Genomic DNA, 27041 nt, shown 5'->3' on the forward strand with positions numbered 1-27041 from the left:
AAAAGTCAGTCATGAAAATATTTTTTGAGTAACTTAGTAATATGAAAAAATGCTCTTGATCTATATTAAGTAAAAAAGCAAATAAAAATAGTGTTTGTTGATCATCTCCCCACCTACACTGTGAGTCCCTGGAGGGCAGTGTCTGTGACAGTCTGTTTACCACCAAGTCTCAGGGCTTGGCAGATAGCCTTCATTATTATGTAGTATATTAGATAAGTGAATGAGATCTCTAGGTCTGACTGCCAGGCAATAACAGATATCAGGGAAAGAATTAGTTTGAAATTGTTTTTGTGATAAAAATATTCTTGGTAACAAGTAAATGAAGCAAGAAAAAGTGCTTTCTCAAACTTTTAAAACTGGACCACTCCAGCTAAGATTTTCTTAGCGTTCTGTCATTTATATCATGGGAAAAAATATGTTTCTCTTTAGTTTTTCAAATATTAAATCATAACATGAACATGATTTGCAAAAAGCATGCCCGAACCGCTGGTGAGAGCCTCATATATTATTCCCTACCCCGACTCCCTCCATCCCCAACTCAGTGGACATGAGTTAGAGCAAACTCTGGGAGATGGTGAAGGACAGGAAAGCCCAGTATGCTGCAGTCCACGGGGTCGCAAGGAGTCAGACGTGACTGAGGGACTGAACAACCCCCTCCACGTACAGGGCAGAAGTTGCACATTGGCCGTCCAGGTTCTGATGCTGGTTCACAGACCTGTCTGGTTGGCCTACTGGTGTTCTTCCTTGGTTTTGTTTTTTAAACTTTTTGAAAAAAATAAATGCATACAATTGATTATAGAAAACATACCTAATCATTGGTTCTTACCCAGATTCCACAGTTATCATTCATGACCAATCTTGTTTCATTGATGCCCCCATCATTCTCCCTCCTATTACTATTTTGAAGCAAATCCTAGACATGCCATTTTATCTTAAAAAATTTCAGTATGTCTGTATCAAATTTAAAGACTTCTTGTCATATTATGTGTGAGAATATGCTTTTTTCCCAGTTTGAATGAAGATCCAAATAAAATCCACTCATTGTCATTGGTCTCTTTTAAGCTATGCATGTCTCTTCTTTTTCCCCCTTCTGTTGGTTTGTTAAATCAACACTTGGTCTTTAAAAAAAAATTTTTTTTTTTTTAATTCGTGGCCAAGACTTGTGAGTCAGGATATTTCACTTTAAACTGGGTTTGCAGCCTCTTTTGGAAAATCAGTTCTGGTAACGCAAGGGTCTGAATTCCAGCATGTCACCAGTGGGTGAAAGCTTGCTCCCTTTCCCCATGGCCCTGAGCTGGCCCCTTCACCCATCTCGGCTACTTGCTTGGGCTCTGTGGACATTTGAGTTTGTCTTGTGTTACAGGATGTTTCCCTGTAACATGAAGGAAGAAGAACGATTTCAGTTTGGTCCTTAGTTTGGTACTTGTGTCTCTATATCTGTCTATACTACTATATGTGCACAGGAAATCAAGGTCTAGAAAACATAAAATGTTAATGGTTATTATTTCTCAGGTGGGTAAGGTTATGAGGAATTGTCTTCAGAGTTTTCTGTATTTTCCAACTTTTCTACAGTAAACATGTACACTACAAAGTTTTATCAAAACCCCCGATATTTTTAAAAATCAAGTTTTCAATTAATATTTAACTGTGGGAAAACGCCTGTGATACTAACAACAAAGAATACTAAACTGTATGATTTGGTTCTAATTATGTGGGCAATGTGTGCATGGGACGCACAGGAAGGAACAAAATACACAGAGATTTGAGGGTGATTGTCTCTGGGGAGAAATTTGCTTCTTAAGAGTTCAGATGTTTTCATTTTTCTTTAATGAACAGATATTGATTTTCTGGGGCTTCCCTAGGAGCTGGTGGTAAAAAAAATCCACCTGTTAATGTAGGAGACATGGGTTTGATCCCTGGGTTGGGGAGATCCCCTGGAGAAGGAATTGGCAACCCACTCCAGTATTCTTGCCTGGAGAATCCCATGGACAGAGGATTGCAACTGTGGGCTACAGTTGCAAAAGAGTTGGACATGACTTAGCGACTCAAACAACAAAGCAACTGATTTTGTAATCAGGAAAAAAAAAAAACCCAAAATGAATAAGAGTAGACTAACACAAGCACTTTTTTTTTTTTTTTTTGATAAAGCATTTAAGACAAGTGGATGTTTCCGGGAGCCTGTTGGTGTAACGCATTTTCCAAGGGTTCCCTGCCCACCACAGTCATCCTGTGAGGCCATGCCCAAAGCTCTTCTTCTTGCCCCTAACAGCTCCACAGAAGAACCCCTTCTTCAGTAGAGCACCCTAATTAAGATCATGGCCTGGAGATGGCTACACTTAGGTTCAAGTCTTGGCTTCAGCCCTTCCCGACTACGTGACTTTAGGTTAGTCACTTCACCTCTTGGAATCTCAACTTTCTCAGCTTAAAATGGAATAATGATGATACCTGCCCTCTACACTCCTACCCATGGTGTTACAGAGATTAAATTAGATGCTTTTGTAGAGTCTAGCACAGCATGGCACAAAAGCTGTTGATTATCATTATTCCTTCAACATTTATTAACAAAATGTATAGAGTGCTTGCCGTGTGCCAAGCAGCGTGCTGGACCCTGGGCGAAGAGGACAACCAGCAGGCACGGAGCTCCCATTCCAGTGGGAGGGACAGGCGGTAATGAAGCATCTTCCAGCAAACTAACTCTTCCTCCCAGCTCTGGCGAGTGCCACCATCACAGGTGAGAGCTGCCATCTCACGATGCTCTGAAAAATGCCAGTAGGGGATTTTGGAGACTCCGAGAAGCAAGGTGAGTTCCTCCAAGTCCCGCACCCAGGCAGTGACAGAACTGCTATTCTCTGAGTGTATCAAAGGTCAGAAGGGCCTGAGAATGGGTCAGAACAGTTCTCTTGGAGCCAAGACGCAAAGGCTGAGGGAATGGTGGCTGGGGGTGGAGCGTGAGCATTCCAGAAGAAAGAACAGCGTGTGCGAAGTCGGAGGCAGTGCACGCTGATGTGTTTTCCAGGCTAGCATCAGAGTGTGTGACGGCACCTCACCTCGGGCCTGGCACCCAGTAGTCCCTCAGAAAGGCTGGGTCTCCCTGCTTTATACAGGGCGCTGTGTCCCCATCAGGCATTGTCCCTGGGCGAGACAGGCCCAGGATGGCAGAGTGCTGGCTTATGCCTGACACTTGAGAATCTACCTATCACAGATTCTCTGTGGAGCATCTGACAGGTGGCTACAGGCAGGAATCCAGCCACATCAAGAGACCACCAAGGAAGCTTATCAAAACTGCCTGGTTCTAACCTGTGACTCGACTCCAGACCTGCTGTCTGGACCTGGTGAAAGTATATACAGCCATTTACTTAAGCATCAGTCAGAAGCAACTCCATGCATTCATTATCGTTAGCAATCCTTAACCACTATCCCATGCAAGCACATTTCACAGTGGGAGAACACTGAGGCTTTGCGAGGTAGAGTGTTACTCAAGGTCACCTAGCCAGAGTTGACAGAAATGGGATTCCATCTCAGGCTATGTGACTCGTAAGCCAGGCTCCTTTATACTAGTAATACTGCCCCCATATGTAGCTATCCTTGTCGTTCGAGCTGCCCAGCACGGGGACTCAGTCCCAGGCCAGCTGGAGCTGTTGCCCCCAGGGGGCCTGATTTCCCTGAGGAAGCGTCCAACAGGCACCCCTTCCCTCCACGATCATCCGCCAAGCAAGCGTCCAACAGGCACCCCTTCCCTCCACGATCATCCGCCAAGCTCCGCCACAGAGCAGCAGTCCCAGGTGCGGTACGTGGAGGCTGGACTAGCTGGGCTGGTGCCCTGACTTCCCACCCTCTCCAAGCCACCTCCAGGCCTGCTTCTGGTCTGTGATGGAGTTCAGTTCCTCGCCTTCTTCCTGGCTTTCTCAGGTCAACCATGTCTGGGCCTGGCAGTAAAGCAGAATTTATGCCACGAGAGAAACTATCTTTGTGTGAAGATGAAAATGAGGACTGAAGAACCAGAGACAAGGGACCACCCCCCAGTCACTTCAGTGTCTCAGAAGGACCGCTTTGGGATGTGTCCTGGAGGCAGACGTGACAGAACAGTCTGACAGAAGGGGTGCTGGATGAGAAATCAAGCATGACTCTTGAAGTTTGGACCGATTCACCAAGTGGGTGGTGCCATCCACAGTGACGGCTGTCTGAATGTGCTCTGTGTGGGAAGCCTCTTCAGAGCGCCAGGAGGAGATGTGAGTGGGCAGGGCAAGTCTGGAGTTCAAGGGCGGCGTTAGGGCTGGGAATATGGATTTGGGAGACAGCAGCTTAGACATGGGATTCAAGGGCCAATGACAAGCTCAGATCGTCTGGAGAAAGGGGAGATAAAAAGAAATACTTTGCCAACAAAGGTCTGTCTAGTCAAAACTATGGTTTTTCCAGTAGCCATGAATGGATGTGAGAGTTGGACTATAAAGAAAGCTGAGTGCCAAAGAATTGATGCTTTTGAACTGTGGTGTTGGAGAAGACTCTTGAGAGTCCCTTGGACTGCAAGGAGATCCAACCAGTCCATTCTGAAGGAAATCAGTCCTGAATATTCACTGGAAAGACTGATGCTAAAGCTGCAACTCCAATACTTTGGCCACCTGATGCAAAGAACTGACTCATTGGAAAAGATCCTGATGCTGGGAAAGACTGAAGGTGGGAAGAGGGACCAACAGAGGATGAGATGGTTGGATGGCATCACCAACTCAATGGACATGAGTTTGAGCAAGCTTCGGCAGTTGGTGATGGACACGGAGGCCTGGCATGCTTAGTCCATGGGGTCGCAAAGAGTCGGACACGACTGAGCAACTGAGCTGAACTGAAATAGAGATGGCCTTGCCTCAGTTGTGTATGCACTTTCCTCCATGTATATTTAAGTAAGAGGACGGTTTAATCATGATAAGGAAAGAGAATGAAGAGTGCCTAGGACAGAATCCTGGGGCTTTCAGCATGTGGAGCCAGGCAGGGAGGAGCCAGCAAGTGGGCCAAGGAGGAGAGGGCCAGGAGGTGGAAGGAGAACCAGGAGCTTTGGAGGCCTGGGGCCAGAAGCAGGGTGGTGAGGCGGGAGAGGTCACCTGGGGCAGGAGCGAGGCCTGGTGAGAGAATGGGGATGACCGCCCTGGGCTTGGCAGCACGAGGCCGAAGCCCACAGAGCAGCAGGGACGGCTCTGCTGTAGCCAGATTTTGGTACATGAGGGAGACATTTCCTAAAATGGGAGTGAGAAGGGTTTCTGGTGGTCCACGAGCACTGGCTGCCCGTGTGTTACTGTGGCAGCTGGGAACACCTTTCTTCATAGCACCTGAGGGTGCCGTAGCCAGAAGATGAAGTTGAAGGGCTAACACTGACCGAGATGGGGCGTGGGGTGAGTCAGGCCAGATCAGATCACTGATGACTATGTGGGTAACTGGTAGAGATCAAGTGTTGAACCTCCTCAGTACCCATCCATTGCTGCACGTACGACAAAGCCTTGGGAATATAAGCAGCTGTTTTTGGTTTAACTTCAAGAGAAAGCTTTGTTGGCAGAAGCTAAAAATTACCGACTGGTACCTGCCCCACTGTTTGAATGGACGACACACCAGGCTACGGACCCACCGTTTCTTGTCTCTCTCAGCTCCTAAGCAGGTTCAGCTTTACCCACAACTGCAGACCTGTGCCAGTGCAGAAACAGCGAAAACTCTGGAAGCACAGCGATACGCAGTGTGGAACAAGCACGGTTGGAGAGGGTTTGGGGCTTGTTTCTTCCCCTGTTCTTAAATTGCTAGCTATACTTTCTATTGTTTGAATAGTAATTATGAGAAATCAGAGGGTGGTGTAAAGGTGATAATGTTTCATTTCCTTTGGGGTCTACTCATACTGTTTTGTACAATGTTAAAGAAAGTTGCTTTCTATTTGTGTCTTTTTAAATTCACGTTCAACATTTTTTTAAAATTAAATTTCACTGGGCTGAGCTGAAGCAGGGATCGGGAGGGGGTGGTATAGACAACACCTTTAAGAAAATTTCACTCTGAAGGAGAGCAGAGAAATGGTAGTAGCCAGTGGAAGAGCTTGTCAAGGGCATTTTCTTTAAAGATGGGAGCTACCAGAACCCTGTGTGTGCTCATGGGGATGGTTCTGTGGAGAGGGAGCGGGAGGCTGGAGAAAGGGACAAATGACCAGAGAATGTCCCTAAACAGGCAGAGGGGACGGGAGCAGAGCTCCTTCCACCATGGGCACAGGAGGGCAGAAAGGGTGCTGGGGACTGAGACGGAGTGAGGATGTCAGGCACCGAGCCTGTGCTTTTCTGCATGCCGCCTTGCTGCTGCCCAAAGGCGGCTGGACAGGTGACAGACAGACCTCGGCTGGTCCCTGGCAGTGCTGGCTGTGGCCTCAGCTTCCCCTTGCAGTGTGGGGAGCCCGACCCCCACCTCACAGGCCTGTGGGGAGGACGGAGGGCAGAGCTGTGGAAAGAGTAACCACATGCCTCGTGCTGCACCCGGCACACAGTGGGCCTTCAGGGCCCCTAGTAGGACATGGCCACAGAGCGGTGATCCCACTCCTGATGGGGAAAGAAGCCTTCAGGCCAGCCTGCCAGGCAGAGGCCTGACTGTGGGGGCGGGGCTGGGCGCTGGGCTGGGCTGGTTGTAAGGGAAACAGTAACTACGGTAGCCCGTTGCTCTGAGCGGGTCCCCATCAGGCCAGATGAAGCCAGCGGCAGCCGCTACCACCAGCCTGATGCGGGTGCTCACAGGTCCCACGCCAGGCACCTCTCTGCATCCCGGGCCACACCCTATCACCCCACGGCCACTGGTGAGCTGGCAGGTCCCTGGCCCCTCTGGGCCTCAGTTTCCTCATCTGCAGCATGGAGTGATGCACTCGGACCAGCAGGCCATGATTTAGATCGACAAGCTTGTCTTTATCACATAATTTGTTCATAAGCCTAATGAACAAATACTGACTCTGGAACCACTATCCGTTAGGTGACCTTGGCCAAGTTATCCATCCATGCTGGGCGTGCGGATGGGGACAAAACTGTTTCCTGTCTCACGGGGTTCTTGTGAGGACTGGAGGACATCGCCAGGTAAAGCCCTCAGCATGGTGCCTGGGCTGAGTAGGTCCAGTAAGTTAACAGAAGGGCTCACGGCTTTCAAGGTCGGTTAATGACTCCCGTATAAAGCCTTTGGAGAGCTGCTGTTACTGGCTTCTGGCATCCAGTCCCTGCTGCTTCTGGTCTCAGCACCAGCTTTTCTTTAGAGGGAACTTCTCCCCGCCCCGATTCCATTCAGTACCTTGAGCAGGGAGCCTTAACTTGGCCAGTCCCTCTAGTTCATCCCTCTGGCCATGGAGATCAGTGAGGCTAGATCTTGAGATCACAGCAGCTTTCCTGCTAGACTTGTTAAGTTCACGAGATATGGAACTGGCGGCCTTGCCCCCAGCCCAAAAGGAAAGCCTGCTGGAGGATGACACAAAGACAGGAAAAGGGATAAAGGCAGGCCAATATTCTGGGTGCTATTCCTTGGGCCCCTGCATTGAGCCAGGCTAACAAGCAGCTGCTTCCTGGAATTTGCATCCATGAGACATTAATTCCCTTTATTTTTGCTTCAGTGAGATTGAACCAGTTTCCATCTCTTGAAAGCAAAGGTTTCTGAAGCACAGTCTGCGATGCCATGGCCTTGGGCTGATGTCCCACGCTCAGTCTGACCAGCATTCTGCCACGGGCAGTGGCTCTGAGGTGGACCACTCCCGAGCTGCCTGGAAGAGAGACAGGGCCGCCCCAGGACAGCATGAGGCCTACACTCCAGAGCTCGGGGAAAGGGCTTCTTCAGAGAAAAAGGAGCCAGGAGAGGGGGGACAGGTGTGCATGACTTGGCTGAACCTTCCTCTCCTGGGTCCCAGAACTGCTTGACTCAGAGAAAGTAATTTGCTCCTTCTCTTTGGTCCAGAGGAACATCCAGGGAAATCACAGGCTCTCAGGATGGACCACTCTGGGCCCCAGTAAGCCCATCCTGATCAGTGCCCCAGAGAATGTAACCCCAGCAGCCACAGGGCAGCCCTGGGGAAGAATGTTTCCAGTAATGCTGTCTGCCTGGGGGCAACCCAGGTATCCATCAGTTAGGAAACACGGAACCAGACAGACACTGATAAATCTTAAAATGGGGTAAGTGAAAAAAGGAAAACAGAGTAAGATCTTTAGCACGATACCATCCACCTATGCATGCCAAACATACAAAATAGCTCTATGTATTTTTTAAAAATACATGCTCAAGGATTTATGCCAAACATCAAGAGCGGTGCTTATCTGGGCAAGGGAAGCGTGAGTGGGAGTTGGGATTGGAGATGAAGCAGAGAAGTCAAAACAAGAGAAGGAGCTTGTGTGATGCTGCCATGCCTGAACTAGAGGTCTGAGGAGCTCAACTCGGTACCAGAAAGGGAAGAGGACCAGGTGCTTGTGCAGAGGGGGTCATTGGGATCACAGTCCTGGCTGCACCCGGGGATCACCCCAGGAGCCTTAAGAAGCCTGGATGCCCGGAGCCAACCCCCAGGTTCTGATCTAATTGGCCTGGGTGCAGCCTGGAGAGTGGAGTTTTGAGAGCCACGACCCCCCACCCCCCAACAGGTGACCTCAATATGCAGCCAAGGCTGAGACCCATCAAACCAAAGGGAGATGCACCTGGCCTCTAATCCTGGTTCTGTCACTCTCAAACCAAGATACTTCCCTTCTCCAAGCCCTCGACTGTTTATCTAGAAGGGCCTAAGTTATTTCCTCCGCCAGGGGATCTTCCTAACCCGGGGATCGAACCCCTGTCTCCTTGTTTCCTGCATTGCAGAGGGATTCTTTACCCACAGTGCCATCAAGGAAGTCTTTCTAACATAAACCCACAGTGATGAGAGAACAGACTCTGATTTCAGTACTTTTAGACCATGAAATCATACTTTATGTCCAGGGTCTCCTAGTTTACAGTCTATGGGAACCTGAATAGAATTTGTATCCTACTGTTGTGTGAAAAATGTATAAATCTTAATTATGTTGAATTGGTTCATGGTGCTTTTCAGGTCTACTATATCCTTCTACTTTTCTGTGTATTCATTCTATTAATTTTTGAGAGCTTGATACTGAAACTCCAACTAAAAATCTTATCTACTTAAAAAATAATTCTAATATATAGTGGAACTATAAAAATAAATAAAAAGGGGCTAAGTCACCCTGTCTTGAGGAAAGACTGAACATCACAAGAAGGGGTACCTCAGGGTCCGGCCACAGAGAGGCGGTGCTCTCTGCTGCAGTTGGACCCCCTTGCGGGATGCTGGGCTGAAAGCACAATTCCAGCATGTGAAAGAAACAGGCAAGGACTACGAATCCCTTTTTATTTCTGAGACTTAATTTTGGCTCAAGATCCAGGGTGAATACAGTGCATTCCCATTCCATCAGATGAGAAGGACACTTCCCAGGTGAGGGCTGCCAGATAAAGTATAGGAAGCAAAGTTACATTTGAATTTCAGATAAACAGCAAATTCTTCTCTACCGAGTTTTCTGTAATAAACTATATGGGGAAAGAATCTGAAAAAGGATGGATATATGTATAACTAAATCACTTTGCTGTACACTTGTTGTAAATCAACTATATTCCAATACAAAATAAAAATTAAAAACCCAAATTCTAAGTATGCCCCAAATATTGCATGGGATATACTTAAGGAAATTATTCATCGTTTTTCTGAAATTCAAGTGTAACTGGGCATCCTAAGCCTGACAGCCTTACCCAGAGGCTGCTGTAGCTCGTTGGTGTTGAGGCTGTATCCAGTGGGACCCGAGAGAGGTGAGGGAGGGACAGATGGATGGCCCTACACTTGGGTCATGTCTGACTCTTTGTGACCCCGCGGACTGTAGCCCGCCAGGCTCCCCTGTCTATGGGATTGTCCCTGCAAGAAGACTGGAGTGGGTTGCCACTTCCTTCACCAGGGGATCTCTGGACCTGGGGTTTGAACCTGTGTCTCCTACACTGCAGGCAGATTCTTCACTACTAGCGCCGCCTGGGGCGGGGATGAGGGGTCCCTATTCTGGAGTCTCACGGCTAAGACTCTAAAGGAACTGTGTTAACCTTCTTGTTCCTCATGAGAAAAAGGAGGCCAGAGCCTCCTCTTATTTATCCGGGCGGTACAGTGGACACCACCCTCAGAAGCCTAGTTCTTCCAGGAATTGGGAGGGAGGGACCCCACTTATGGTGGGATTTCTGTGGTTCTCGTGTTGTGCTGGCAACAGCTGAGTACCTACTGCCCGGACTCAAACCATACAGAATCATGACTACTTTGCCTCCTTATTTTTATGATAACTTTTTTTTTTCTGATTATAAATCATTGTTGATAACTTGGGAGAGGAAAAAAAAGAAAATAAAAACACCCATGACCCCTTCACCCCGATATAACCAATGTCAATTCGCTCTTTCCCTGGGAAGGAAACATTTATTGAGCCTCGATCACATGTCAGTAAGTTCTCCATTATCGCATATAACCTTCAGAAAGGGAAATAACTTTATTGCCCTTTCTGCTTGTAAAAGCAATATCAGCCCTTTCCATATATATTAAAAAGATAATTCAGAGAGGTATAAAGAAGGAAGTGAGATTCACCTATGCTCCCTGCCCCCGTGGATGGCATTCTTTCCGATCTCATCTTCCTTCTGCATGTCACTGTGAACACTGTCCCCTGACACCACTGCTGGGTGCTCCGTGTCAGCCGCCCATCGTGGGCACCACTGGCAGGTTAGAAAACGGAGGCTCCCGTCTGCCCCCTGACGCTGGTGCTCCACGGGCCCTCTCCTGTCCTCCCAGGGGCGTGGGGTGCTGGAGAGGCTCAGTAAAGGCAGGGAGGCGAGAGTCCATGACTCCTCACGGGTCTGTTCAGTTCATTAAGTCATCAGGAGAGGCTGCTTCCAATTTGTATTTAAAAAAAAAAAATCCTAATCCACTTGTGCTGATTATGGAGTGGCTGTGATTTCTCAGCTGGTACCAAGACTTGGGCTGTCTGAAGGAGCAGGTGAATGAGGCCCGATTGTTTCCCCGCTCCATAGGAATAAAGAACTTCAAAAAAGAGTGGCTTAGAGCGGGGTCTAGACAGGGGGTCTAGAGGAGGTTTTTAGACACCTGCATTTTCCTGCAGGTAAAATACCAGAACCTTCCATGGAAAAAAGCATGGGGGAACACGGTTAAACTGCCCGAGTAAGGCCTGAGCTTGGAGCATGGGTAGCTATTTATACCTTGGTCTGCCTAAGCCTGGATTTCAGACATGTGCTTCAGGGCCCGTGCAGACCGGCAGAGATTCTCATTTCTTAGCTATTATTTCTTGAGCGCCTTCCATGTGCCAGGCGTCATGCGGTATCCCTTTCATACACCATCTCATACACCCTGCCCACACTCCCATGAGGTAGGTACTATCATGAACTCATTTTACAGATGAAGAGACTGAGGCACAGAGAGGTTTGGTCACCTGGCCAAGGCCACACAGCTGGCAAGTGGAGAGCCAGGTGTGGAGCAGAGATCCATGTGACTCCCACCCCTCTGCTCCTAGCTGCTCAGTTCTGCTGCCTTTCTTCTTCTGGGGAGTTGGGGGCCTGAATGCATGCCTCTCCCCTCCCTGCCCAATGGTGGTGTGGGCAGTGCTGGGGGCAGCAAGGAGCCCAGGGCCAGGGTTTTTCCTCAGGATGCAGGGCTGAAAGACCAGAAACCACCCAGATATTCAAACTGTACTCCATCCAAATCAAGGCATACTCCTGGGCAATGAAAAAGGAACACATTTCTGACACAGTAACAACAGGGATGAATCTCAAAGATCTTGTGCTAAGATTAAGGGGCCAGACACAAATGCATATACTGCATGGTTCCATTTATGTGACGTTCAAGTAGTGGTGCAATAGTCTACGGTGAAAAATCGGAACAGTGGCTGCCCTGGTGGGGAGGGGGCCGCCTTAAAGGGGCAGGCAGCAACTTGGCTTATGGTGTACTGTGGCTGCTGCTGCTGCTGCTGCTGCTGCGAAGTCGCTTCAGTCGTGTCCAACTCTGTGCCACCCCACAGACTGGACTATGCAGCCCTCCAGGCTCCCCCGTCCCTGGGATTCTCCAGGCAAGAACACTGGAGTGGGTTGCCATTTCCTTCTTCAATGCATGAAAGTGAAAAGTGAAAGTGAAGTCGCTCAGTCGTGTCTGACCCTCAGCGACCCCATGGACTGCAGCCTACCAGGCTCCTCCGTCCATGAGATTTTCCAGGCAGGAGTACTGGAGTGGTGTGCCATTGTATAACTCCATCAAAATGCAAACTTTAGATCTGTGCATTCATTGCAGATAAATACATATAAGGCTGTGTCCCCTGAGAAACCTACTCTCCTTTGTCTCCCCCAGAAGTGGAGGCTGGGCTGCTCACGTGCAACCTGAGTTCAAGAGCTAATGTCACAAAGAGAAAGCAGGCCAAGGGCTGGGGGGAGGATGGGAGTGGCAGCTTAATGGGTATGGATTTCTCTTTGCAGTGATGAAAATGTTTTGGAACTAAACAGAGGTGATGGTTGCCAAAACTGAATGACGAATGCCACACAACTGGACACGTTACTTTTGTGTTATGGGAATTTTACCTCAATTTTTAAAAAACTTTAAAAAGAGAGAGAAATAAGGTCTTAAGAGCAACAGACTTGTATCCCGTGAGTTCTCACCACCAGGACTTCAGCATTAGTCACTCCTCCTCTGTTGGAGCCAGGGCCACACTTACCTGCCTGCAGCATCCCCAGTGGACCCTGACCCCCTTTACCATGGACCTTGATATGATACTTACTGTCCACTGCCTGGGCAGTGTAGGGACTAGAAGATTAGGTCATGGGTTTGATTGCTGAGTGAGGAAGTGGACTGTGAGTGAATGAATGAGCAAATGCATAAACAGATATGTGAATGAGTGAATATATGAATGAGTGAGCAAAAGAATAAATGCTTGCATGAATGAATGAATGAGCAAGTGAACACGGGCGTGAAGGAACACACACGGGAACGGATGAAAGAATGGGCGAGTGAGTGAGCGCACAGCTGGGTGAAGGAGCAGTGAGGGGACCTGGACCGGGCGTGGACTCTGGGCCACACCCGTGTGGATTCCCATTCAGGTTTTGCAAGGCAAATAGTTTAATCACTCCGGGCCTCAGTCTTCTCATCGGTAAAACGGGGATGGTGGGTTGTTGCCAAAGGTAAATGAATGGAAATGTGTAAACTGCTTAGAAGACGCCTGGCAAAGGGAGCCCTGGTATTCCTGAATGTTAAAGAAACACACCCTCATGCGCACCAGGGCCCACTACCTGGTCCCGGCGGGGCCACCCTATCTCCCTTCCAGTGGGGACCACGACCTACCGAGGAGCTGCACCTCGTCCGTGATGCCGTAGACGTCGATGAGCGCCCAGAGCGGGCCGCCCACCGCCACGCCGCAGTGGAAGAGCACGGGCTCGCCGTCGTTGACGCTGTAGAAGACGCGGCCGTGGCGGTCCGCCCAGTAGGCCAGCACCGTGTCGCGCAGCGCCAGGCTCTCTGGCAGCGCCTTGGCCCAGTAGCCGGGCCGCGTGACCAGGTCAGGACAGGCGTACTTGGGGATGTCCTGGGCACTCATGAGCGACGGGTCGTGGGCCGTGAAGCCGAAACGCAGCGCCCCGCTCCAGCCCGGGCGCACGGCCACCAGGCGCAGCCGCACCTGCTCGTACAGCCGGATGGGCCGCTGCGTGAATGTGACCCCGTTGCAGAAGCTGTTGCGCCGCGTGGCTCGGCGCGAGTGGCCGTCTAGCCGCACGTTCTTGCCCTTGGCCTGCGCGTGGAAGCGCGGCGCTTCGCCCAGCACCGGGCGCCGCTCCGGGCCGGGGCCACAACAAGGCCGGGTGGCCAGGAGGCGCGCCGGCGGGCTGGACTCTGCAGGAAGAGACAAACAGGAGGGTCAGGCCCCCTGGAGACATTGTGGCCCCGATTTGTCTTTAGTCATGTCGTTTTTAAATTCCATCTTAATTTGACCTGTAATCACAAGTTTCAGTCACTGCAAACTGCCCAAGACTGCTACAGCAAACTCACCCTGGCCCCTTCACAGATGAGCGAAGAGCAAGGATTGGTGTGTGTCCGTCCAGTGAAGCACTGTTCAGAGCCGTTTCACTCGCAGACGGGCCAAACCAGTGAGCTTGTCACCACTGCCAGCGTGGGGCCAACTGACTTTTCTGTCCCCATCAAAACCCTCCACATCTAGAAAGTGTGTGAAAGTCGCTCAGGCATGCCCGCCTCTTTGGGACCTAGTCCATGGAATTCTCCAGGCCAGAATATGGAGTGGGTAACTGTTCCCTTCTCCAGGGAAATTTCCCAATCCAGGGACTGAACCCAGGTCTCCCGTATTGCAGGTGGATTCTTTACCAGCTGAGCCACTAGGGAAGCCACTTCTAGAGGCTTCCTCCAAAAGCCACTTCTGGACCGCAAAGTCCCTCTAAAGGCCACAGCAGCCTTGGATTCTTGAGGAGTAGTGGAAGGTGTCTGGCTGCTTTCCTCTGTGTAATTTTTATTAAAAAGGCAATTTGGGGGCCCTCTTGGGATCCCCAGTACAGCCTGGAATCTCAGTTCTCTGGCACTTCCTGGTTGTGTGACACACAGCAGACCCAATCACTTCTCTAGCCTGTTTCCTTGCCCATAAAGTGGGAACATCAGCGTAACTCACACAGCTGCTAAAAGATCATGTGGGTGAGTTCCTAGAAGACTGCCTGGCACAGAGCATGTGTTTAATAGGCAACTAATAACACGAATATAATACTGAGTTCCAAAGGACACCCGAGCCAGAATTCTGACTTCTCCTCCCCTTTACCCACAGAAGAGGAAGGCATTCTTTATAAGCAACGCTGGCTTTTCTAGAACATACACCTTTCATAATTCATTTCTATGGGGATTGTGCCCTGAAGACCCTGGAGAAACTTGGGACAGTCTCCTTACAAAGGATCTGGTCGCTGGCCACAAACCAGGGTGACCCGGCCTGGAGGTGGGGGCATCGTCCTTCCCAGCTTTCCTCCTCCATCACGGAGGCAGCTCCTGGGAGGCTCCGGTAGCCTGGGAGGTAGCCAGGTGGATGATTACTGCACAAGTCTCTGGTGCTTGCTCACAACAGCAGCTGAGGACAATTTTCAAGGCAAAGGCTCGCAACGCACAGGCAGCCCCTGGCACACAACAGTCTGTAGAATGGTGACCACGGGGAATGAGAGCCCACTGCAGGGCTTGCCACACCAGCCCTGGGGTTCACTGTGCTCTGGGGGCATCGTGGGGTTCCATTATCACTGAGGTTCTGGGGAGTGAGGACAGGAGGAAACGAAGAGGAACAGGCAATGAGAATGCGGGCTCCCCAGGCCTGAGGGGACAGAGGCCCCGGTCACCGAGGCAGGGGTTCCTGCTGGAGGACCTGCTCCAGACACAAGCCACTGACCCACGGAAGAACAAGCAGGAAAGCCAAGAGGAAACAGGAAAAAATAACCCTCGGGACTTCAGTCAGTCATCCACTCAACAGATGTTTAGCGAGCACCCAGAAAGTGCCAGGTGCCATGTTAGGCACTGGAAACACAGCTGTCACCAAGACTGATAAGGTTCCCACTTGGACGGTGCTGTCATTCCAGTGGGCAAAGTAAGACAATAAACAAAGCATACCCAGTGGGATGCAGTCAGAGGAGGGGGCAGAAGGGAGTGTTATGCCAGACAGGAGTTTTCAGGGAGGGCCTCTCTGATGAGTGACTTTTTTTCTACTTTTTTGTCATATCTTCAGCATGTGGGATCCTAGTTTCCTGACCTGGGATGGGACCTGCGCGCCTGCAATGGAAGTGTGGAGTTTTAACCACTGGATCGCCGTGGGAGTCCTTCTGATGAGTGACTTTGAGCAGCCCTGAAGGTGAAGGTATTTGGGGGAAGAGCATTCCAGGTGGGAGTAACACCAAGTGCAAGGCCCTGAGGTGGGAATGTGCCCGTCTGGGTGGAATGGTGTCAGTGGATTCGGTGTGGAAGGCAATGACCAGAGCTGGAAATTCCAGCAGAGGTGGAATGGTGGGGAGTGGGGGGTGGGGTGGGAAAGAGATCCTCTGGTTGTGGTCTGTTTTTTCTTTCACCATTTCACTCTGAGTGAGGTGGGACATTATTGGAGATTTAGAGCAATGGCACCCCACTCCAGTGCTCTTGCCTGGAAAATCCCATGGACAGAGGAGCCTGGTGGGCTGCAGTCCATCGGGTTGCTAGGAGTCGGACACAACTGAGCAACTTCACTTTCACTTTTCACTTTCATGCATTGGAGAAGGAAATGGCAACCCACTCCAGTGTTCTTGCCTGGAGAATCCCAGGGACGGGGGAGCCTGGTGGGCTGCCATCTATGGGGTCGCACAGGGTCCGACACGACTGAAGCGACTTAGCAGCAGCCGCAGAGCAAAGAAATGGTAGGAAAGTTCAGGCCACAGGGTGGAGAGTAGACTGTTGGTCGGGGGGCAGGAGGGCAGGGTGGGGTCTGGGCAAGGAAGCTAGGGGCTAGGACAAGGCTGTGGGCTTCCTCCAGGGTAGAGATGATGGTGCCTCAGATTTGGGGCGGGGAGCTGTGAGTAAACGTGGTGAGCAGGGGTCTGATTCTGGATATGTTTTGAAGGTAGTAGAGATTTGGAGGTTTTAGTTTTTCATGAGAGAAATAAAAAACATTCAACACACAGTAGGCCCTTTGTGTTTTCTGGCTCTGTGTCACTGAATTCAACCAACCACGGATTGAAAATAGTCAGGGGAAACAGATTCCAGAAAATTCCAAAAACCAAAACTTTAATTTGCTGTGAATAGGAAACTACTTACATAGCATTTGCATTGTATTTACAACTATTTACATAGTATTTACATTGTATTAGGTATTATAAGTAATCTAGAGATGATTTAAAGTATAAGGAAGGATGCATGTAGGTTATATGCAAATACTACACCATTTTATATAAGTGACTTGGGCATCAGAGTTGGGGTATCTGTGGGGGGTCCTGGAATTAATCCTCCTGCCCCCAGGATACTGAGGAATGACCATATTTGCTTTGGATGTTTAAGCTGTATACAATAAATACAGCTTAAACTATATTTTAAAAGTATACAAAAATTTTAAAAAGGCGTCTTGGTTCTATAACGGATACTGGAAGTGGCAAGGAAAGGCTGGGTGATACCAGGCGTGGACCCTGGAAAGCAGGGGCTTGTCTATTTCATCTGTGATTCCAGTGCCCAGCAAAGGCCTGGCACACATCAGGTACTTGATAAATGCCAGCTGCTGGCTTTATTATAGTTAGAGCAGACTTTGGAGAGCATCTTCTTGAATAAGTCCATTTTGCAGATGAAAAAAATGGGTCCACAGAGGGAGAAGGAACCTGCCCAATCTCAAGGTCACTAAGGGCCTGGGTAGGAACCCCTTCCTTGTGGGTTCTTCTGGCCAACTACCCCTGACACAGGGAGGCAGAATGTCAGCAGTCACTTCCATCCAAGGAGGGTAAGGAGAGCCCTGGGTGGGGATGGGGGGCGGGGTGCTGGCCACGCACCACCTCCCACAGGCCCTGGGCCATCGTGAAAGAGGTCCAGGTTTCTGCAGCTCCCATGCAGGGCAGCCCTGTGGGCACGTGCTGCCCCTCCCTCCTCCTCCAGAGGGAGAAGAGATCTAGCTTCTCTCCAACTAGTGGGTTGATCTCATCCCAACTCAGAAACTGGGGTGTGCCTCAAGCCTGGCCAATCAGATCACTGTAAACTTTTCAGGTAGGGGAGCCTTCTTTTGCTTATAAGCCAGGTTGAGCTAGGTTTTTGATACTTGCAAACAAAACTGTTCTGACAGTTACCATGCATTCAATTACCTTGTATGGAACACCAGCTTTGGCCTGGCTACTTACCACGCAATTCCTCATTTAATCTTTATAATAACCCTTTGAGTTAAAGACGACCATTAACCCCATTATGCAGATGAAGACATGGAGTTTCAGAGAGGTTGAGTTATTTGCCTAAAGTCACACAGGAGGCTTAGCTAAAGGCAGAGCTGCGACTGAAGCCACATTTGTGTGACCTCCATTGGCCTTTTGAGCTATTTTACCATATTCTCTCTGCCCTTTAGAAATTAACACAGGATAAACAGAATGACTGAGCTGTAGATCCCTGATGTAGAGAGGGAAGCAAGAAGCCACCTATTGATTCCTTGTACCCCTAGGTGGGTCTGCTAAGCATTGGACAGGTGTATGAGGGCAGCAGGCAAGATGCTCACTCCATTATTCATGCATCCATCCACCCACCTATCCATCCATCCATCCATCCAATCATCTTCCACCTACCTATCCACCCATCCAACCATCCTTCCATCCATCTATCCAACCATCCATCAATGCGTTCAGCCATCCACTCATTCATCCATCTGTCCATCATCCATCTGTCATCCACCCATCTAGCCATCTTTTCTGAAGATATATCTGCTGAAGTGAAGCACTGAGGGAGCAGAGGTGAGGATACAATCCTGCCCTTGTGGAGATCTGAGTCTTTCCATGGAAGAGAAGACACACAGGTGGATAGACATGAACATTAGGGACCAATAATAATAATAGAGACCACGTTAGGCAGTGGGACTAGGGGGCTATCAGGCCCAGAGGAGATCCCAGATTTAGCCAGGGGCCGGGGGGCAGGGGGTGATGCCCACAGAGCCAGGTGTTAAGAGAGGAGATGAAACACTCCAGGCAATAGGGACAGAGGTCGGGCAAGCTGGACCTGGAAGGAAGGTTTAGTCCTATGGAGGGTGTAGCAGAAAGCATCTGAGGTTAGGCAGCCACTGCTTTGCAGGGCTGAGGGCTGAGGGGTGAGGGTGCGGTCAACGCATGGGGACCAGATGGGAAGGCCCTGAATGCCCGCCGGGGAGGCTCAGAGTACACAGCATGGGCAGAGGGAGCCACAGGCTTCTGGCAGAGCAGGCCAGCACTGTCCGTTAGGGAAGGTCCCTGAGGCGGCAAGGAGGGTGCACACAGGATCAGGCTGTGGGCCATCTGTAGAACCACAAGGATGAAAGCAAGGGCCCGCTGGACCGCAATACCCGCGGGACAAAAATGAAGCAGCTGGGAGAAATACTGCCCAGTGTGAACCGTCAGGAGAGGCTGCCCAGGACGGTAGAGCCTGCATTCTCCACGCCCGCTGTGGCCTTGTGCCAGCCACCTGACTCTGGATGGCAGCGTCCTCCAGTGTCCAAGAGACCGGACTCCCTCCAAGGTCCCTGCGGCTGGCAGACTCTCCAGGAAACATTAAATAGGACCACAGATCAAAAGCACCAAAGACCACAGGCCGCCCTTTTTTGATGATTTTTATCTGTTTTTCTGACCTTATCTCTCCATCAGAGTTGCTTTACGAAACTGGCCTGGGGACCCTGAGTAGACGTCCCTTCAGAGTGGCCTGGCGATTTCAGTGGATGCTGGAGTCAGGAGAAATGCTGCCTTGTTACTATAAGGGGAAGTTTCCTGCTAAACCAGCTATATGTTAGGATAAAAGGCAGCCAAGAAACCAGGGAAGTTTACGTATTTGTTTAATTTTGCTTATAAGATCCAGCTTCCTTCAGGGAATGAGAGATAAACACTATTTCCACCCCCCTCCTCTGAGGCCAGAGTCCTGATGGGAGATAAAGAAAACCAGAGTGAAAAAGTCTGTAAGAGGATGTGTTATTTACACAAACTGACACTGCTTAAAATAAAAGAACAACATGAAGCAATCTTTAAATTGTACACCCGCATCAACTTAGGGGAAGCAGCTTCCCCATGAAACAGAAAACTGTGGCGTGGACCCTGGGGGCCTCGGAGAACACCCCAGTCCAGGGATGTCAACAGAAAGCCTGCACTTTATTATTTAAGTCACAGCAGTGAACACCACAGCCTTACTAAAGGAAGTCTGGGGAGAAGGAGAAAATTCCCGTCTCCCCACACTCCCACCTTAACTCATGATACATTTTGCGTTGTCCCTGACTGGCCCTTATTCCAGAAGCACCGCTGGCTCTCCTCTCACTATGCGCCATGTCTGGAGCCGGATGTTGCTGCTATCATGGTGGTGGGGGTGGTTTAGTCGCTAAGTCGTATCCCACTCTTTGCAACTCCATGAAAGGTAGCCTGTCAGGCTCCTCTGACCATGGGATTTTCCAGGCAAGAATACTGGAGTGGGTTTCCCTTTCTTTCTCCAGGGGATCTTTCAGACCCAGGGACTGGACCCACGTCTCCTGCATTGGCTGGTGGATTCTTTACCACTGAGCCACCTGGGAAACCTTTTGATAACACGGTGATGGTTTAGTTGCTAAGTCGTGTCCGACTCTTGCGACCCCATGGATTGTAACCTGCCAGGCTCCTCTGTCCATGGGATTCTCTAGGCAAGAGCACTGGAATGGGTTGCTATTTCCTTCTCCAGGGGATCTTCCTGACCCAGGGATGGAATCTGGGTCTCCTGGATTGCAGGAAAATTCTTTACCAACTGAGCTACAAGGGAAGCCTTTTGATAACATGGTTGTAGTTAATTCTCAAAACAAATCTTCACCTACAGGATTCTCATCTGCATTTTCCAGGAGAAAACACTTCCTGCAGATCCAAGCAGCAGCACTGAGATGTGAACCCAGCACGGTCTGATCCCAAACTGAGTGTTCTTTCCTCTTGCCTGACTTTCCTCCATTTGTCGTGTGGAAGTACTAAGCATGAAGTAGTACTGAGTACCCTTTCTAATTTCCTTGCAATCAGAGAACACAGTTAATTCTGCTTCCTGCCTTTTCTAACTCAACATTACATAAAAAGCATTTCCCCCACATGACTCCCAAGCATTCACTGTGCTGTTTCATGGCTGCAGAATATTCCACTGAGAGCCAAAAAGCCCCCCACTGTTCCCCTCCTGGGGATCACTTCAGCTGTTCCCCCAAATGGCTGGGTCTGTGAGCACAGTTTCCTGGCTGCTGGCACCAGGACCAGATTCAGATGGACCCCCATCTCACTGGTGAGAAAACCTTCTGCCAGGAAGGGGCCCCAACCCACGCCAGGGACCAGACCTTCCCCCCCCAAGCAAGGGCGAGCCCCAGCTGGCCTCATGGGGGTGCTGCCTCTGGCCGGTGAGCCCCCTGGCTCTCTGGCCAGGAACTGGGTCCTGGGACTCCAAGAACAAGGCAGGGGAGGAGACTTCTCTGCGGTGGGAACCAAGGGGAGATCTCTGCTCTCAGCCCCTTCCTACGGGTAGGAGGGAGGGCACTGTCCTGGCCCACCCCTCAGAATTAACCAAAGGCTGCTCCAGCCTGCCAAGAACAGAGGGGCGGGGCTTGCCAGCATCTAGTCATGGAAGCAATGCCCCAACTCAAAAATGTATGAGCAGAGGTAAATGTATGAGCAGAGGTCTTCCCTGCCGGTCTAGTGGTTGAGACTCTGCACTTCACAGCAAGGCTCGCGGCTTTGATGCCCATTTGGGGGAAGTTCTGCACGCCATGGGGTATGGCCAATAAAAAAAAAGCAAAAATTTTTATGAGCAGAGATGTGGGGGATAGAGGATGAGTGGCTGTGGCAGTTAAGGAGAAAGGGGCTCTGTTTGGGAAAAACAAGTGTTGGCACTGCCAACCTTGGGCTAGCTGTTCCGGAAGGCAGGGGGACAGCAGAGCTGTTCTCAGCCGGTCCTTCAGGGGTGGCTCTGCGGTTTACTCACATGTGCTTTAGAACAGCCTTCATGGGCTCTGGGTTTGAGCCCCTGCTTTGCTGCTCACTAGCCTGAGGGGCCTTTGGGCAAGTAACCACCTGTTGATGGTGCGTGAACACAGAACCCCGCTCCCGCACCCCAGGCTGCAGGGAGGGGCGGAGAAAGCACAGAAGGTGCCCAGCGGGAGCCCCAGCACACCACGGACGTGCGCTGAACATTCGTTCCCTCCCTTACAGGCAACATTGGGGTCCGACACTTGGGCAAGCCCCTCACGCCATCTCTCCCACACTGTTATCTCCTAAATCTCAATTTGAGAGGCAGTTAAAAAGAGCACAGGCCTAGAGTCAGACAGACAAGGGTTCAGATGCTGATTTTTGTCATTTTGCAGCTGTGTGATCTTGAGGTACACGCTTAACTTCTCCAGGCCCCTAACCAGACCTAGAAAACGGGTGAGAGTCACCTCCACCCTGCGTGATTGCTGTGAGGACAGATGAGGCCAGCTAGTCAGGCATGGCGTGTGGCACGGAGTAGCTGTTCAGTTAACTGGGCTTCCTCCCTTTAGCGACCTTTTGTCGTTCCTTTACGGAGAAAAGATTTACTCCCGGGTCCGAGATGGCTGTCTGTGGGTCTGGAGAACCTGCAACGTTTCTCCCTTGGAGGGCTGGAAACCTTGGCCAGGAAAGGCCTCTTGAAAACCCCAGGGTCACTTTCCCTGTGTCCAAGGACAGAGGCCTATTTTTAAGCCACCCCAGCAGCATCCCAAACACGCGCTGTGCCACCCTCTGAATGATGCCGCTCATCGCCCCAACCCAGCCTTTCCTTTGATCTAAAAAGAGTCCAAGGAGATGGCATTTACCGCCAGGAGGATGGCAGGAAGCACAGCTCTGGCTTCTCTGGATGCCGAGCTGACGGCCTCCAGTGTGCTGGCGGTTCAGCAGATGGCATTCTGGCTGAGATTTTCAGCAAATTCCACTCCACCAGGAAAGGGAACTGCCAACCCTGAGGACAGTCTATCCTGCCCCCTCCCTCTCACCAGAGGATTTAACTAGCCTTTTACTGAGCCCTGGGTACACACCCGCATGGCCTTTTGTGTGTAGAGCTGACAGTCTTACAACCCTTCCGGGGGAGACTGTATTGCCTCCACTTTCCAGATGAGGAAACCAAGGCAGCAGAGCCAGGCAGTGGCAGGAGGGGCCCATCCCCACCCCCGCCCCTCTCCAAGATGGCCAGGGCCTTGCTAAGGGTGGTGAGAGCTGTGCCAGCCTCTCTCCACTGAAACACAGCCACACTCCACTCACACAATTTGATGCACAATGTCTGGGGCTTCCCGAACACACACACATCTGACCTTAGACTATGGACCTTCAGTAAGAAGTCTCTGGTTCAAGTGACAGTGGGAGGAAGCAGCATGGTGCACGTGTGTGTATGTGTGCACACGAGCACACACACGTGCACACACTCTAAAGAGGAAAATGCAAGGCTGGTATTGGCAGGCTTTCTGTCACCCAAAGCAGGGCAGGGATGTCGGTCTCCTTTGGCAACAGAGCACCTTTTCTATTGGTGGGTTTGAAAGTGGGTTAGAAAGAAAACAACCACGCCTCCCTCACCTCTGCCAAAAAGAGCAGTGACATGCACCCAGGAGACAGACACCAGCCTAATGGGACTTTGTTCTCTGTGTCCGAGGCCTGGTTGGCAACACTCAGGGTGGAGAGGGGCCAGCCCACACTGGGAATCACCACCTGGCTCCTCCTCGCTCCTATTCTTTGCAAACAGAGTCCAGTCAGTGCAGTGCAGCGGCCTGACACTCCTGTCGACAGCTGCGAGGAGGCCCGGGAGGGGGGCTGGAGGTCACGAGGCACTGCTCGTTGGGAGAAAAGGCTGCTCCTTCCAGGTCTAAGTGGCAGCCCTCTTGGCTCAAGTGGGCTCCGATGCACTGAGTTCCCAGGGGGTGAGGTCATCCCCACTCCCCACCCCCAAGTCTGTTCAGCAGAGTTGGGATTCCCAAGCTGGCTCTGGCTCTCTTCTGGGCCCCTCGGTTGAGGCCTCTTCTTGATAAAGGGGCCGGGGAAACTCCATCTTCAGAAGCGCCGGCACGCAGGGTCAGGGCCCCCTGCTGTGGAGGATGGTGGGAGGATGCACCCTCATTCTTTCTAGGGGACATCACTTCCTCCTGCATCTGACACTTACAAAGCGTCTGCTCCAGGCCAGGGCTGCGCTGGCTGCAGGCGCACACACGCTGACGACTCACACGCAGAGCCGAGACCAGTGCGGGGTGGCCACAGACACCATGATTTCATGAGGGGGCCAGCACCGAGGGCTGGAGCCAAGCTTCCCACGAGGGCCACTCTGGGGGATGACAAACGGTGGGGAACTGTGTTTCAGGCTGAAGGAACAGTACAGAAAAAGGCCTGGAGGAGAGAACAAGCTGAGTGCCCTTGGGGAAGGGCAGGGAACAGAGTATAGAAGGCAGAGGGGTGGGTGGAGAGGGAGTCAAGGGTTCTATCACAAAGGGTCTTAAAGGCTGAGCAGAGGTTAAGGTCCTCAAGAAGACTGGGGGCCTCTGAAGGGTTGGAAGCAAGGAAGGAATCCCTGAGGATCCATCTCTCTGAAGAATGAGATTCAAGTCCTGGGTCTTCCCATAGAAACCGTCCTTTCGTCTCTTCCCTGCCTATCAGAAGGACCTGGCAGGGCGGGAACGGGAAAACCAGGCCAGGTTTCAAACACTGCTTCCAACGGCTGGCACAGTCCTGCCCTGGGCACCTGCTTCTCCTCCAGGCAGCTTCTGGCAGCCGCCTGCTGATAAGTCAGCTGATTGGCCAGCAGGCTCCTTCTCTTCGCCCTGAGGGCAGCCACTCCCCCAGCCTGGGTGGGGCCCAGAAGCCTGACTGTTCATTCCTAGCCTCAGCCCTAGGCGGGAACCTGCAGGGACCGGGTCCCAACTTTGAAACAACACATCCACTGGCCCTACTTTTCAGGGTCAAATGCAGCTGGAAACTCTCCTAGAACTTCACTGCTCTGGCTCCTGGAGCTGAGGAAATGCTCTTCATAAGCATCAGGGCTGGGTAGCATTTGCTGGCCCTGAGGGGTGGGAGCCTACCCCTGCGGCACCCCCAGTGTATACCAAGGGCAAACCATGCTGCCCATTCATTTATGGCCTCACCCTGCCAGGTGGCTTCCTCAAGAGGAAACTGAGGCCCAGAGAGGCAGACATCCCAGCCAGAGGCCACCCAGACTGTGAGGGCAGTGCCTTTCTTTGAGTCTGGTCCTGTCTGACCCTGGAAGTTTCATCCTTCTTGTTGTATGCCTCATTCCTCCCCAGGGTTTCTCACTTATCCCCTGAACTGCAAGAAAAAAAATTGGCTATGTATAAGAGACAAAGGTGGAGTGAGGCCTGGCTTGGTCTCGGGGGGTTGGGGGGCAGAGGTGGTGTTGCTTGTCATCAATCAGCCTGTTTTGAGCAACTCAAAGGTCAGGGGATGGCAGAACTTGGGATGAACAATCAGCAGCATCTAAAAAAAGAAAGCAGATTATAGCAGGGGGTGGAGCCCCAGTGCCTAATGGCCCCAAGGTCAGAAGAGGGGATTGGAGATGGGCATAGTCAGAGAGGGAAACTCCCAGGGGCCATGTAGAGCCCGGGGCTGGTCCTCTGCCCACCAGATGTCCTGTGATCCTCCTGACAGCCCTGAAGGAGGCGACTGCTACCAGACCTACTGAGGAAGGAAGGCTCAAAGAGGCTGGGAGAGCGGCCCCGGGCCACAGGGCCAGGAAGTGGTGCAGTCAGTCAGAACACATGCCAGCTGGGTGCCCACGGCTAGGAAGAAGACGCTCTGGGTGCTTCGGGCAAAGGGTAGACGTTATCCCTACAGGGAAGGAACAGCACAGAGCTTGGTCCTCAGCTAAGGTCGAGTCCTTCCCTGCTGTGTTTGGCTCTGAGGCCCACTGAGAAGTGCCTCAAGGGTGCCCCTCCCACTCTCCTCCTTTCTCCAAAGATCCAGGTTCCTCTTTCTTCTCCCTCCAGACCTGTCAGGCTGGCCTTTCTTCAAATACCTGAGGGCTCTGGAGAGTCGGTGAGTGTAGGCTGAGGACGCCTGCAGGATTCTGCATGGCCTTCTGCCCTCTGACCCGAGGGGTAAAGGGCAAATGTTGGAAATGCACACTCATGACTCCTGATAAGAATCTCTGTTTCATACATCCTCAGTGCTGATGATCCTAGAGTTGCTGGCTCACTCGGGCCTCTCTACATCCCTATGACCCTGTTTCTCAGATGAGAACATAGGTCCAGATGGGGAGGGGTTGGCCCAGGGTCATGGTGCAGGCAAACAGTTGGGTCAGGATTTGATTCAGATCTGAATCCAAAGCCATGCCCGCTCTTATGTGGAATCGCCTCCCTAGCCAGCCAGGGAGTACTTTTGGACTCGTCACAGGGCCTTGAGAGTGTGACCCCGCACTATTGGGTGCTATTGCTCCTCTCTGCTTCATCAGCTTCAGGAGCACAGATTCCTTGCCTTCAGTGAATTTGAAGTCCACTTATGGAGTCCCCATCTTATATCGGCTCAGACTTCTCATGGAGTCTCCTATTTATTCCTCATCAAAATCCCACAAGGGAGGCACCATCATTCTCCCCATCCTAAAGATGGGAAAGCAAGGTTCACAGACGGGGAGTGGCTTGCCCAGGGTCACACAGCTTAGATATAGAAATGAGATTTGAACACAAGACTGCCTCCAAAACCAGTGCTCTTTCTACCCTCTCCCTTAGGGATTCCAGCCAAAGACCCCATCTGCAATCTCTCTGTGACCCTTTGTAAGGCTCTGGGCCTGTGTTCTGATCTGTCAGATGGGAGGTGGGACGTAGTGATTCCGAGCATTCTCTAGTCCTGGGAACAGAGTCCTGCAGGGATGAAGGTCCACACCATCCCCAGAGACGGGGAAATTCCACTGTTCTGTGTTCTGCCCTTGAAGTGCCCAGAGTCTTAAGGGGAAGGGAATGTCTTCTGAGGGTAAGGAGCTGCCCCTGTGGGGTGGAAAGTTACCAAGCAAACCCAGCTTGGAGACCCAGGGCACACAGGTGCCCACCCATCTCATAAATCCATCATCCTTGGGGAAAAGGAAAGAAACCATGTGTCTGAGGGACATAATCATGACATAAACAAGGCGTACTGTTGAGGACGTAAACAGAACACATGTGTTCACGGCTGTGGGCCTTCTGCCAGCTGCCTGTGCTGCCCCGACTCTCTCACCCTACCCATGCACCCGAATGGCTTACTCATCAAAGAACTTTCTCCCCTCTGTCCAGCATGAGACGAGAGGCTGCCCTGGGTCCCAGAAAAAAAGAGAATGAAAGGCAAGGGATGAGAGT

General features: G+C 51.1%; 1 protein-coding gene across 2 annotated transcripts in view; it reads right to left on the reverse strand.

The window, feature by feature from the left end:
- Window positions 1-27041, reverse strand: part of NEURL1B (neuralized E3 ubiquitin protein ligase 1B) — a 44076-nt gene that overhangs the window by 8348 nt on the left and 8687 nt on the right. For both annotated transcript variants that reach the window (XM_040262749.1, XM_040262748.1), the window contains exon 2: window positions 13370-13915. In XM_040262749.1, coding sequence (XP_040118683.1) covers window positions 13370-13915 — 546 coding nt within the window. The remainder of the gene's footprint in view (window positions 1-13369; window positions 13916-27041) is intronic.

Source organism: Oryx dammah, unplaced genomic scaffold (genome assembly GCF_014754425.2).
Source record: "Oryx dammah isolate SB20612 unplaced genomic scaffold, SCBI_Odam_1.1 HiC_scaffold_20, whole genome shotgun sequence".
Lineage (NCBI taxonomy): Eukaryota > Metazoa > Chordata > Mammalia > Artiodactyla > Bovidae > Oryx > Oryx dammah.